The sequence below is a fragment of the Chamaea fasciata genome, unplaced genomic scaffold (genome assembly GCF_029207755.1).
Source record: "Chamaea fasciata isolate MVZ Bird 193981 ecotype frontalis unplaced genomic scaffold, bChaFas1.0.hap1 SCAF_7, whole genome shotgun sequence".
NCBI classification, from domain to species: domain Eukaryota; kingdom Metazoa; phylum Chordata; class Aves; order Passeriformes; family Sylviidae; genus Chamaea; species Chamaea fasciata.
The window spans coordinates 55,944,986-55,958,835 of record NW_027094092.1 but is presented as its reverse complement, the minus strand read 5'-3'; the positions used below and the strand labels follow the sequence as shown (position 1 = coordinate 55,958,835).

General features: G+C 45.0%; 1 protein-coding gene across 1 annotated transcript in view; it reads left to right on the top strand.

Moving 5' to 3' along the window:
- The first annotated feature begins 7,337 nt into the window (after positions 1 to 7,337).
- The window catches only part of MTHFD1 (methylenetetrahydrofolate dehydrogenase, cyclohydrolase and formyltetrahydrofolate synthetase 1), a 40,525-nt gene continuing 34,012 nt past the window's right edge, over positions 7,338 to 13,850 (top strand). The window contains exon 1 of the mRNA XM_066188985.1: positions 7,338 to 7,487. Coding sequence (XP_066045082.1) covers positions 7,447 to 7,487 — 41 coding nt within the window. The 5' untranslated portion in view covers positions 7,338 to 7,446. The remainder of the gene's footprint in view (positions 7,488 to 13,850) is intronic.

The window sequence follows — 13,850 nt, the reverse complement described above, 5'->3', positions numbered from 1 at the left end:
ACCTGCCGAGACACAAGCTGAGGGCAGTGAAGATGCACACACAGCTCCTCATGCCCAGACTCTTGCCTGCAATCACACAAACCCCTGACCTCTCAGGATACACACCCCTACTTCACCCTAAAGCTTCCCCATACGCAGCAAGAGAAAGTACCCCAAATGAATCCTTTCCTGTGTGATAAGCACTTTAGGTTATGGACAGACTGGTCAATTCAATTCCAGCATAGAGTCACTTTTAGCTTGAATTTATGGTTCTTCAGCTGCAGCTGTGAGAAATGGCAATGCCACAGGAGCAGAAAGTAGCATGGCTGAATATGCCGAGTTAAAAGGGCTTAATTCTGTTAGTGGTGCAAATAAAGAGTTATCTATATAAAATCAATTGAAATATTTATCTTAATAATGCCACTGACAGACTCCTTTTCAACAAAATCTAAGGCCTTGGCCAGGATGAGGATAGTTGTTTCTCTTTATAGGATAATCAATTATTATTTTTTGTACTTTTCACTCTTAAAATGCCGTTGATGTTGCTAACATCAATGATGATGAACGATAACATCACACCTCAAGAGAAATGCAATGATAAGGGGGTGGGGACATGATGACACACAAATTTCCTGAACCAACAGAGAATTGCCTTCACTGATTTCAATAGCACTTGAATCCAGCTAAGCCAGAACTGTTTGAGAGGGCTTTTGGACAAAAACACATTACAAAGTGCTTTCCCAAACCAGAAAAGTACTCCTGCACAAAAAACAAAACCAGAACAAACCATGTTGCATCCAAAAAATTCTGGGATGCTTCCCTTTATCTCACAGAGCTGTGGATCTCCATGGAAAGCAGGAGATGGAGCAGTATTGCAGCCAGACCTTGGAAGGTGACATGGGGACACAAACCACCCCACGGAGGGCCATGGGTTAGCTGTAGAAGTAAAGGCATCTTTCTTCCAGTCCATCCTCAAGGCCTGATGCTTTGGACTCAAAGCCATTTTTGGGCACTCACCATCACTGTGGATACAGGCTGTGGGCAGCTCTCTGCTTATTTTTTTTTTTTTTCCAAGGCTCAGGAAAAGAAATAAGACATTTTCTCCACAGTCCTAAGTCTCAGCATGCTTTGCCCCCTGCCATCCAGAAACACCACCTGGTAAGCACATTTTAAATTAAACTGCTCTAAACTGTGGCAGCAACTCAGACCATACTGCTTGTCTATTCCTATTCTGACACCCCACCAAGAATGTCCACAGGGTCAATGTCTGCACCAGCGTCGATGTTAAACTGCAGGAGAGGTCTCAGGGCACAATCTGTTTGTGCTGTTGACACATTGCTACAATACTGTCTTTGCTGATCTTGTATGATTCGTATGGGGACTCCTCCAGAATCTGCCTGCCAGTCCTACACTGCTCTGGCAGGGACACCAAGCAACATCCCAGCTTGGCACAGCTCCTCTTGGAGGGAATGTTCATTTTCTTCTCCTGGCTTTTAGGCCATAAAGAGGAATCACAGGCCAAGCAGACTCCTCCCTGCTGAGCTCACCATATTTCTGTTCCACTGCAAGTCTACAGGCTCTGAATCTTCCTGTGGCCCAGGCAGCACCAGCCACTGTCTCTGTCTCAGGAACAGCTTGGAGCACAGGCTCATCACGTTTTTATCTGCAAAACACCGGGGCTTCAGAGCAGAATTACTACATATACAAGTATCTGCACCAGCTCAGGCTACAGATGTCAAAATCCAAAGCTTCAAAACAACAGAGAGGACCAGAAAGGTCCTTATTGTGCTTCTTGTCAGCTATGGCGGACACAGGACAAAACATTACCACTGCCTTGCTGGATTATTTAAAGGGCTTGGAGGCAGGAGCAAAGGATGGACCATTTCATGGCACAGACTTTCTAATGAGATCTCCAGCTGGTTTATGAATCAGGAAGCTCAGAGAGAGCTCAATGAGCAAGTCTTGCTGTTCTTTTGAGAAATCTTTTTCCCAAAGACGTGCAGGATAGGCACTAGAGCTCTGCAGACTTGTGAGATTAAATCACTGGAATCACTGCTTTTCTTCCCTGATGCAGCTGAGGGAAGGGACACACTCCACAGCTTCAGGGCAAACATCAGCAATGTCTCTCTGAACAACGTGCCTCACCAGGTCCTGCCTCATTTATTCATGGAGCAGCTCTTGGTGTAACTACCAGACAAATCACTCAGCTCTTAGGCAAAAGAAGGGAGGTACATAGCAGTGTCTGTAGCCATACACTGTTAACTAAAAATTTTTAGCCCAAGAGAATTAGGAGGAGGTGAAAATGTCAAGGCAGTTAATCACAGCTCCATTGCTTCCATTTGTATTCTGCTTTAGGCAATCAATATTCCCTTCTTTCTCAGCTACCTTATCTGAGAAATGTGGTAATAGACAACTCACAGGCAGGTTGGGACAGTGAATTAGGCTTTTGTTTACTGCATGGAGTGCCCCAACATGCTGTAGAAGTATTAGGAATGGTTACTATGTTAGAGAGGGAACTACTTAGCAAATGGTCTCTTTGATCTGAATTCTCTCTTAACATCAAAGAGTTGGGACAACCTAGGGCCCACATTTATCAAGCACTCTGGCACTCTTCTGAGTGGAATCAAGTGTGACATAAAATTCTTCAAGCTGTTACCAAGACCTTACACAGGATCCCCACGAGGTCAACGGGAACTGTTGGATTTCTGTGTGAAGGTAAGATGAAGTAGCTAAAGGAAGCTAGCTGGAAGAACAAGAAAAACAGCCAATGGAAAAATTCACTTAACTACATACAAATTTGTGTCATTGGCATAGTAACACAAGTGGAAATTCAGAGATAATCTGAACTGTTATTGCTGTCTTTAGAGTGACAGATAAACAATGGTCAATACAAAATCCCTGCATGGTAGGCAAGTTATCAGCAAGCTGGAGACAGGGGTCAGGAAAGCATTTGAGAGGTCTGTTTGTTACTGCAACTTTGGGGGGTACAACCAGCTTTACCCCCCGCCAGAAATACCTACAATGAAAGTAACCTTCACAGGTTTTAGAAAAAAAACCCAGTTTGTTGGAGTAAAATCTGTGCTTGGAAGTGTTTTGGTTAATTTGCCTGCCTTTGCACTGAAATGGACAAAGAGCACTCCAAGTATTTGTTCGGCTGGTTCAGCCATCAGACCAGGAACCATGAGGAAGCCAGAGAGGAAACACCATCCTAACCCAGAAGAGCAACTTCTGTAGTGACTGTCCAACAGCTGGATGTGTCACCACCTTCTTATTTCAGTGATGGAACACGTGATATGGCTAAACAGATTAGGAGACAAACACACTTGGGAAACACTTTATGATGGAAAAAAATCATAGCTCAAGCCATCTACTATTTCATTAACACAGCTTAGCTAGAAGGGCTGTTGCAAAGAGCGAACACTGAGATCAATCTCAAGCCTTACGTCAAAGTTCAGTCATCCTTTGATCAAAGGGAGAGTGGACCAATAACGTGTTTAAATGTGTCACTGTTACCCCGTGACAAAGCTGTGTCCCTCATCATGGTAGATAAAGGTATATTCTTGGGTAATGTCATTCATTGCTCAGTGGGGCATCTTTAAGCACAAAAAGTTCCCCATAAACATTTGAAGTATCAAAGTCTACTACTGGCTTTTTGGTGTGCTCCTGAAAACAGGTTTTCTCAAAATCCCTTTTCTGACAAAGGTTTATAAACCTAATCTAACTTGTCTGTTCCTCCTCTTTACTAGAGACAATGCCCTATCCTAGCCATCCCACGTAATGGGTAAGGCAAAGCTTAAAGTTCTTCCTCACTTTGATGATTTGGGATCAGTTTCCTATGACAAATCACAGGCTCTGGGGCCCTGTGTCATCAGAGGCACAGCTGTTAGCTCACCAGTAACATGGAAAGGCTTTCTGGCATGTATTTTGCAGCCTTCAGGGTTTTTTTAAAGAGCAAGCTTCATAACTTTTGACATGTTGGGTAAGAGGGGGTGGATGCAAAGGTAAACAGTCACACTGTGGGAGTTGCCAAATCAAACCCAGGGATTCTGGCAGGGAGGTGAGGGAGGAGAACAACGATGCTGGAGCAACACTCAGAGCAGAGAACTCTCTCACACTGAGGCTTCAGGCTATCTCAGAGTAACTGTTTTTATCTCTCTTTATCCTAACAACCATTAAGAAGTAAGCCTGCTTTGATACTGAATGCATAAAACATTGATTTTTGCTATCAACTTTGAAAACATTTTCACAATGTTTGTCTCCTTTGCACTGTGTTTCTCCGAGAGTTCCTATATGTGAATAGGAACTTTAATAGGAACTTTTTTACTGCATTTCAGGGCTGGATATGACTCTGAGCTGGGCAGAAAGATCTGTTCAGCCATTTCTCATCACATAATCCCTTTTCTGTTCCTTTCCCTCTCCATTTCCAGCATTTTGATCTCAGGATGAAAATGAAGAATAAATGTTAAAGAACATGTTCTTACTTAGAGACATGATGTGCACAACTTCTGAGGAAAAATCCCAGCTTGACTGTCACATCAGACAAGTTAGAAATACAAAAGGACTTCCTGCTCTGACAAAAGAAGGTTAGTCTGATTATCTGGCATAAGTGTATTTAAAATTCATGAGTCTGTGCCTTCCCGAAAATTAGAATTTGGATCAAAACTAAAGAAGTAATAGAAAAAGTTGTTTGGAAGTATTCTTAGTTCCTTTCCAGCAATAAATCTGGATAACATTCAAAGTTTTATCTGTCATCATGACATATGTATTATTCAAAAGCTGAGGCAATAAGAAAAGCAAGAAAGGAGGTTTATTGCTCACACACACAAGTAAATCATGCAAGTTAGCAGCTCCAGGTAGGAATCTCCAGCTCCTGATGGCAACAGTCTTCTGCTCACTCTACAAGTAAGGTCACCTGAATATTTTAAACAAAAGGGCTTTTTTTTTTTTTTCCCTCTCCCTGCCTGATACTTTTACATTGCAATCCTGAGTCTTAGGTCTATTTTTGGCAAAAGTTGTTTTCGTGATCTTATCCAGTCCTTAGCTGAAGGAGTTCATCTCGTGTGGGTTCTTTTCTTAACACTGGGTCATTTCCCTGTCCAAGAGTTCATTCATGCTTCAGAGAAAGGCAACAGAAGAAACAACCAAGGCACAGAATTTTAAGCAGCCTAGAAAAATCCCTCCTCTTGACCAATTGCACAACCTTAGTTTTGACTGTATAATACTGCAAGTGCCTGTAGCTGCATTCCAGGAAATACAGGGAATACATAATGAAGGGGGGAAAAAAGTTTCTTCTAGCTTTTTGTATTTATTCTTATTTAACCTATAAAAACCTTAAACTACAATGTTTCCTCTCTTTTCCAAGCCACTCCTAAAGAGAAATTTCTGACCTTTTATCCTACAATTACAACATGTTGTTAAGGTATTTTAACTTAAGGTACTTCCATCGCTCAAGGTGATTAAAGGTGATCTCTACCCTCAACAGAAAAAAAAAAAAAAAAGGCAGCAAAAAGCAGAAAATATGTCACTTTTTAGTGTATGAAAGGAAACACAAAGGCAACTTATCCACAGATGAGTTTTGAACTATGCATGGTTTATATTCCCCTCCTAGAATGCCAAAGAAGCAACCTTAAAGCCTCTGACCTGAAACAGAAGGGCCTATATATTTCCATCCTTGCAGTTCTGTGCCCTAGGTGGAGGGTGCAAGACCTGCATTTCCCTCTTCTCAAAATCTGAGAGCTCCTCAAATCCCTTTGTGAGCTGATTACATCATGGAATAGCAGGATTGAAAGCTTTCTCAGAAAACTCTTTGGAACAGATACTTTATTTTCTCAAACCTATGCATTCTGTGTAAAGCAAAAATCAATGTGCCAGCAACTTCACACAAACCTTTTAAGCCTCAAATTCTCAGCAGGAACACTGCTGTTCTAGCAGTCTTTCCTGATTCTCCACAGCTTGATGATTTGCAGTGAGATTAACCCACTTCTTTGCTGTACTGCGAACATGTGGCAGATGTTGCTAAGTCCCAAAACCGTAAGAGCACTGATTTATTGGGGTTACAGGGACGTGCTACTATTCCCCAGCAGCAATCTAACACTGTGGGGTCAGCCCAGCATCAACCCCCATCTGCCAGTTCTCTGCCCCCAGAACTCTTTATCACCAGTTTCTTGGACCTGTTCTCTAACTGTGTGCTAGACATTAGCAGGGAACACTGATGAGTTCCTTAACAGTTCTCTGGGTCACAGCATTATCTTGCCTGGGCAAGTCTGTCTCAGTGATATTTAACTGCTTTTTCCATCCCCAGCTCTGGCTGGATGCTAATCACCCATTTGCCATGTGTGTGAGAAAACCACTGACAACCAACAGCCTAAGAAAGGTCCTAAAACGTGTGCACTGGTCTGCAGAGTAAGGAAAAGCATTGGTTATGCAAATAACAGTACATGTGGACATCTGCATGGATCTGATGGGAAACTACTACCTTCACCAGTTCTAATGGGATTACTTAGTGCAAATACATCCCTTGGAGGCCACTGCTGGGAACCTGTTTCTCACTCTTGAGAACCCCGATGAATTTAGGCCACAGTCCCACTCTCCTTTTCATTGCCCTCTTTCTGGTCAGCCACTGGTTTGGCGACTTTATGTTGAACAAATGTGTTGAAATCCTGAAAAATAAAATTACTTATTTTTATGCAAATAAGAATGATGGATGCTTTACAAGGGCATGTGGCAACAGGACACGGGGGAATGGCTTCAAACCGAAAAGTGGGTAGATGTAGATATTGGAAAGAAATTGTTAACTGTGAGGGTGGTGAGGCCACGGCAAGGGTTGCCCAGAGCAGCTGCCCCATCCCTGGGAGGGTTCAAAACCACGGGTGGACACGGACCTGGTCTGGTGGAAGGTGCCCCTGCCCATGGCTGAGGGGTGAAACTAGAACACCTTTTAAGCCCCTTCCAACCCCAAACCATTCTGTGAACCTGTAATTATACTCTTAACTTCTACTCTTGGCATAACTTGCTACGAGCACCACAGGACAAGAAACACAGATTATTCTCACACCGCTGTGGGATCTTCCTATGCATCCGCTGCGCACAGCCCAGCATCAGCACCCCTTATCCTCAGCTCCCTCCGGGGCTGCCCTCTCTCCCCCGCCGGCCCCGCTCTCCGGGGAGCACAGGCCGGGCACGCCCGGGGGCGCAGCCTCGGAGGCGATCCGGAGGCTTTTCCGAGGCAGCCCGGGCGGCCATCTCGCCTCAGCCCCGCTCCCCCGCGCCGCGGGCGGGACCCGGAGGGAGCCGCGGGAGGGGCGGGGCGGGGGCAGCGCTTGCGCGGCGGGGCCGCCGAAAGTTCAGGGCCACGTGGGGCGGGAGTGGAGCGGCTCCGGGGCAGAGCGTCCCGCAGACGGCCCGGGAGCCCCGCCGCGCTCACCTCTGCAGGCCCGCTGCTCGCCCGCCCGCCCTCCGGCCCTCGCCATGGCCCCCGCCGAGATCCTCAGCGGCAAGATTGTCTCCGGGTACGTAGCGGGGCCCGCGGCGCTCGGCCGGGTTCCCTCGGGCCGGAAAGTCCGGGGGCCGCGGGGCTTTTGCCCTCGGGGGAGGAAGCGGTGTGGCCGGGGAGCTGAGCGCTGCCCCGGCGGCCCCCGGGTGTGCCGGCAGCGGGATGGGGCTGTGGGGGGCTTTTACTCTGGCTCTGCGGACGAAGCAGGTTTGGAGACACCCTGAAGCTTTTTCCGTACGTTGCCGCCAAAGCTCGCTTCTTCCTGGCTGTAAACTGGGAGGTATTAGACGGAGGATACTATTAAAGGTCTTGAGGAGAATGCGAAGTGCTGTCAGTGCTCCCCAGAAACCAGCGGTGCCTTAGAAAGCGGCTGGTGACCGCTCAGCATCCGTGAGATGAGAGCCCAGGCAGGTGTGAAGCCACCGGCTGACCTACAGCTTCTGTATTTGTTTTCTGGGCTGTTGGGACGCTTTATGAGCAGGTGTTGGGAACATGTGCTTTGGGTATGGGCTCTCTTTTCATACTCCACAAGCATTGACTGTTCCTCTTTAAAGCAAAATAAGTTAATCCACGTGTTGGATAACACATAGCTGGGTGTTCGCAGGTGTCCTGCCGAAGCTGTTTAAAAAGATTTGGGAGACCTTGGAAGAAAAAGTGTTCTTGTACTTTTCAGCATTGACTTAGCTGGCAAGCCCTGGTATGGGTGAGGCTGCGTTGTGTCTTTTAATTTGCTTGTTTTGTCTGCTGCCACTCAACATACACATTTGGTAAGAAAGCCAAATAAATTTCCCTAATCCTGAGGAAAATGCAGTGTAATGGCTCTTTTATATTCTGTTGAAACAGGGTTTGGTTAGGTAGGTTCATTGGGTATCTCCTGTCAGTATAATCAGGGAATTCAGACAGAAAGGTTATATTTGAAAAGGTATAAACTCAGCAAAGCAGTTAGTCCTCCTCTTAGGTATTGCTGTGTATGGCACAGCTACATCTAACCAACAGTGGAGCAGTGCTGAAAAGTAGGCCTAATGTGCTTTGAATCTGAATAACCATGAGGAAAGGCCGCTTGCATTTTTTTTTTTTTTTTCTACCTGGTAATTTTGGAGCCAGTACCACCTGTGTATTGCAGTCTCAGTTTTACGTGTTTCATTCCACCTGATCCTTTTGGCAGTGTTGTGGCCAGCACACTCTGCAGTGCCTGTGCTTGCTGCTATTGGGACTTCATGATTTGCCTGTCGTAGGTTTCTTTCCTGTCATGGAAGGTCACCCTGAAGTGCAATAGGTCCTGGAAAGATGCTCGTTTGGGTACAGTGATAATTCACATTAAAACTTCCAGCTTCTTTGGCATGGCATGTTGCATTACTTACTTAATTTTAAAGATGTAGGGATGAATTTTTTTTTTAATTTCTGCTTGTTTTCTGTGCTATAGTAGCAGCTATAAATTAGCAGTTCTCAGAGGACGTTCATGATGTGCAGATACCTAGGCAGAGACATGAGCTTTTAATAGGCACCTACAGGAGAAAGGTTTGATTAACTTCTGGCACGTCTCTTAAGGTGTTTGGCTGAAGCTTATCTTCCAGAGTCATCAAATCTTGACCTGAAGACACCATAAAATGGAAAAATAATTTTAGTTGTTCAGCTGTCCTTCAGTTCCTTTATTTGTGCTGTATTTATGTTCAATATAGCAAACGCATCACCTGTTCCCCATGGGCCTTGGGCAGTTCTGCCTTTTTCTACTGGAGTTCTTGAAGGAGCCATGAGGAATTGGGCTGTTCACCCTGGAGACAGCTGTCCCTTTCTTCCAGACCCCTGGAGAAGTGCTGCTCCAAAGGATTCTCACTGTCTAGGGTTCACCTCCAGGCCAAGAGTCTGGCAGCAGCAGAAGGGTTAGGCATGTGGTTTTTCTAGGAATTTTCAACTGAACTGCCTGTTGTAGAAAGAGAAAGTCCCTGACTTTATGTCAACTGCAAAACCTTTTCAGTTACTGTCTTGTAGGGGGTGGATTCTGTTACTTTACCCTTTAATCAAGAAAAATGTTTATTTGTAAGTCAGTCAAATATTGACAAATGAGTTGAATCAAGCAAGTAGTGTTCCAGCTATGTAATACTGGGTTTCTGTGTGTGTTTTAAATCAAAGATCATAAGTATTGTGAACTTTCTCCTCCAGCCACCAAGCACCCCTTCCTCAAAATAAATGAAAAAAATACCTAATTCACAATCACACCAGGTATTTAAACAAAAATCAGGTAGATACTGGCAGTCTTATTCTTGTGAAACATGGAAAGAGAATAAATACTTGGAGAGAGTTTCCTTGCCTCTATAAGTAAGGAAAACACTATGAGGTGTTAAAGCTAGTTCACACCTTTGGAAGGCTCAAAAGAGATTCAAAGGAAAATTGCCTTTTTCAGTGGCTTTGAGTATTACCTTTGAGGATGGAAAATGTGATTGGGCTGGGCATAGGAAGGAGAACATAGCAGACATTGTTTTCCCTGTAGGATTTTGGTGTTGATGTTAATGCATCACCATCAGAATGCATGCAAGTCTGCTTCTGTCAGTACAAAACAAGAAGCCCGCACAGTCTGTGAAATATATTAAATGTTGCGTGGGTTCTGCATCAATCTGAGTTGGCTGGTTACCTCGGGGTGGTTGTCCTCTGCTTCTCTGAGAGGCTGTTTAGTAATTCTGCCTTAGATTTTGCTACAAGTTAAATTTGCCTCATTGGCAAATGAGTTACAAAAGATGAGTTATTGTGTAACAGTACAGCAAACAAATGACTAATGGGAGGAAGAGAAGCAGTGCTTTAAGTATGCAGGATATGGTGGCTTGAAGGTAATAAAATACAGTATTCTCCACCTTTTATTGCTGGTATTCCCTGAAGGAAAAACAATCTCTGCTTCTGTGTCTAAAGAGATAATCAGAGCATATCATGGCAGTGGCTCTTCTTTACACTTCATGACCACTGCAGTGTGCTTTGTGTGCAGGCTTTACCTTCTGCAAGAGCCCAGGTTTGGAAACCTCTGGTTTGGCCTGAATTGGTTGGTAGGGCCAAGAGTGGACCAATCATTTCTGCTCTGGAAGAGTGGCTGATGAGTTGTGGTGGCAGGGAAGATTTAGCACCCCTGACAGTCCCTAGGGATGGGCCAGGGCCAGGTAGTGCCTTGGGTTTAGAGTGCTCAATAAAGTGGTGATCAGGCTGAACTTGTAACTGGAAGTAACAGTGCAGTAAGCAACTCCTCAGCGTTTTCACTCTGGGCCTTAAATGGTTTGGTTTTGGAGTTCCTGTTGTAACTCCAGGTAAATCTAGTCTGAATTGGAAAAAAGTTCCTGATCTCTGAGCTCTCTTTTACCAGATCCTTCCTACAGTGTTTCAGGCTCGCACTGAAGGGTCCCACATTGTGGATGGGCTGAATTAAGGTGAACTGCCAGTGCTATTGGGTGGACCCAAATATGAGCAAGAACCCCTTGTGCTTACTGCTGTGCAGACACTGTTTAAAAAAATGGGACCTTGCTCTAAAGAGTTGATAAGAGGGGAGAAAACATTGTCTGGTGGATAGCAGGGCCACAGATCTGTGCTCTGTGTACATCAGCACCAGCTTACAGGGAAGGCAAAGAACCTGTGAGTATGTGTCCCCTTTGTGGAATGGGTAAAATCTCAATATCATTCCTTCAGAAGTCAAACCTTTGTAGATAGGGCCTAGAATATTGTCTGGAATGCTTGCAGCCACACAAAGGTGGATTGAGTCCTTACCTGTTGTTCTTGTGTTTTCCTCTGATTAAATCAGCTGATAGTAGGGTATTATGTACAGCATCCATTTTGGGAAGCAGACCTGATTAATGTCATTGATATTGCAGCATGAGAATGTGGTATCATGACTCATGTTTTGAGCATACTCTTCTAAGTTTTAAAAAACCTCAGATTTATGTTAAACTTTGTTGTTCTGTTGTCAGTCATCCACAATTGCAAAGTGCCTCAATTGCTGCCTGTCCCTCAGACCCACCTTAGTCTGAAATTCTGGACATGATGGAAAAGCATCTAAAAAAGCAGGAACGTCCTCGTGTATTTATCTGGTCTGAAGAAGCTCATGCATGTATCTGTGCTGACATAACCAAAAAAGTGGTTAAAAAACATTGTGAGTGTGGAAGTGATAGAAAGTAGCAGGCATTTTTCCTAGGAGGTAGTGACAGTGTGCCAGGAGCATGAGACAAGAGGGTGGGACACATGTGAACTCATTCCAGCTCTTGAGTGGTGTCTTCCTGCAACTGGAGCCATCTGTTAGATTGTCAGCAGTGTTCTGATGGTCTTTCCCAAGGTATTTCCTATCCCAGTGCCACTCTTTGAGCCAACCTGTGACTTCCCTCAGGAGAGACTCCTCTGTGCCTCCTTTGGGTGCAAGTGGGATGTCCTATGACGTTCTTCTTTGCAGCCCCCCTCACAGCATTTTAAGATAATGCAGTTGGCCTGAGCTGGGACGTGGTGCCATGGTGGTTTGGAGATGGGAAATCTTGTTTTTCCACATTGTGGTGTTGGTCATGGGAGCAAGGGGAGGTAAGCAGTGGCAGTGCTGCAGGCTGTAAGGAGGAATGGCTGCAGGGACAGCAGCTCTGACCAGGATGGTGCAGGACCTGGGGAGGAACATCAGCCTCATGCAGCTGTTTCTGCAGGGCTGCAGCAGGAGCCTTTCTGCTGAATGCTTATAAAACCCTTGGGGAATCTGTGATCCAGGCAGTAAAGCCAAAGCCTCCCGTCTGGGGACAGGCATCTTCTGGAGCATCACTGTCTCTGAGGAGGTGTTTGCCAGGTCCTATGTTTGGCACTATTTGCATAGACCCTGTTACTCAGAGAAGGGGCAGAAATACAGCCTGGTGTCATCTTCAGGATGGCGCTGTGTGTCCTCACCAGCTGAGCACTGTGTCCACAATCCCACAGGAGGGTGTGGGGTTCTGCTGACATGGGAGCCGTGTTCTCTCCATTTCCAGCAGCGCTAAAGGAGTGTGGTTTGTCCTTTGTTTGAATTTCTGGGAAATTCACTTAATAAATTTAAATTCAGCTCACTGTTGCAGTCTACTAAAAGAAATGCTAACAAGTTCTTTAATCTTTGGAGCTGGCTGTTGCATTGTATGCTTAGAACCATGTGCTGTCCTTAACCTATTTGGACCCTGGACTTTTGTTTGCTGCATGAGTTTGCTCTTGGGAAGGGCACATGGGCACAGGAGGAGGTTTAGAGTCACAGAGAAGGCTTTTGGGGAAGCAGCTACATAGAATTACAAATTTTTTGTTTGAAGACTTAAAAGAATTTTCATACAGCTAGTAAAAAGGGGTGTTGATTTATCAATATGAACTTTTATCTTTGGGAAGGCCTGAGGTCCACAATAGAATTTTGCAGACTGTATAAATAAATAGCTGCTGGTTTGCAGAGATTATTCTTATGGCTTTTGCGAGTCTGTGGAATTAAAAAAAGGATTTCTTTTTTTTTTTTTTTTTTTCTTGAATTTTCCCTCTAATCTTTGCCCCTGTGGTTTTTGTGACCACTGGAGAGCTTTGGTACCCAACGCTAGGTGGCAGTCTAACAAGTGATTTCTTGATTCAAGGCTCCTAAAGAAAATCACACTGACGGCACCACGTTTGTATGTTTGTGTGTGTTACCTTCCTTCTGGAGCTGAAGGGGAAGTGACCTAGTGCCTGACTGCAGAAAATGGCAGCAGTGTAATGTGGGAATAGTTGTGGCTGCTGGGGGTAAAAGCACACCACAGCCCTGCTGGACAGAGGACAGAGGAAGTTGGGTGGGCTCGTTTCTCTTCAGCTGAGAAGACTGGAATAAAAGTAATATCTAAACCTGGGACCCTTTCTAATATTTCAGGTTTGTTTGCATTTCTTTTTGTTTGCTGGCCACAAACCAGTGCTGCCCTTTCCTTACTGGAACACCAGAGACCTCAGAAATAGTTCCCCTGGAGAGTTGCCTGCACTCACAGGCCACATGCAGGGGGCCTGATGCTCCTTGAGATTGTTGTGCAGTTGTTAGAGGCTGCTCATGAGCCAGCTCAGGTGCCTCCCTAGGGGCTTACAGCTGGAGTGTGAGGAGAGGTAGTTGGGGATTTTGCTGCCCAACAGATGAATTTTTGTCCCTTAAGCACAAAGAATTGCTGGGATAAGGTTTGCTGTGAGACTGTTTCTTGATGTCAAGTCTTCTACAGAGGTGACAGCCGAAGGAAGGCTCAGAACTACTGTTTCTTGAGTAAGGCTGAAAACAGTTTTTTCCACTGAAGCTTGTTAAGAGACTTTGAACCACTTGGCCAGATGCAAACACGTATAAATACTCTGAATACACCACTCCTCAGGTGCAGCAGAGCTCTGACCATGTGATTCAGGATGCAGCAGGAGAGATGTA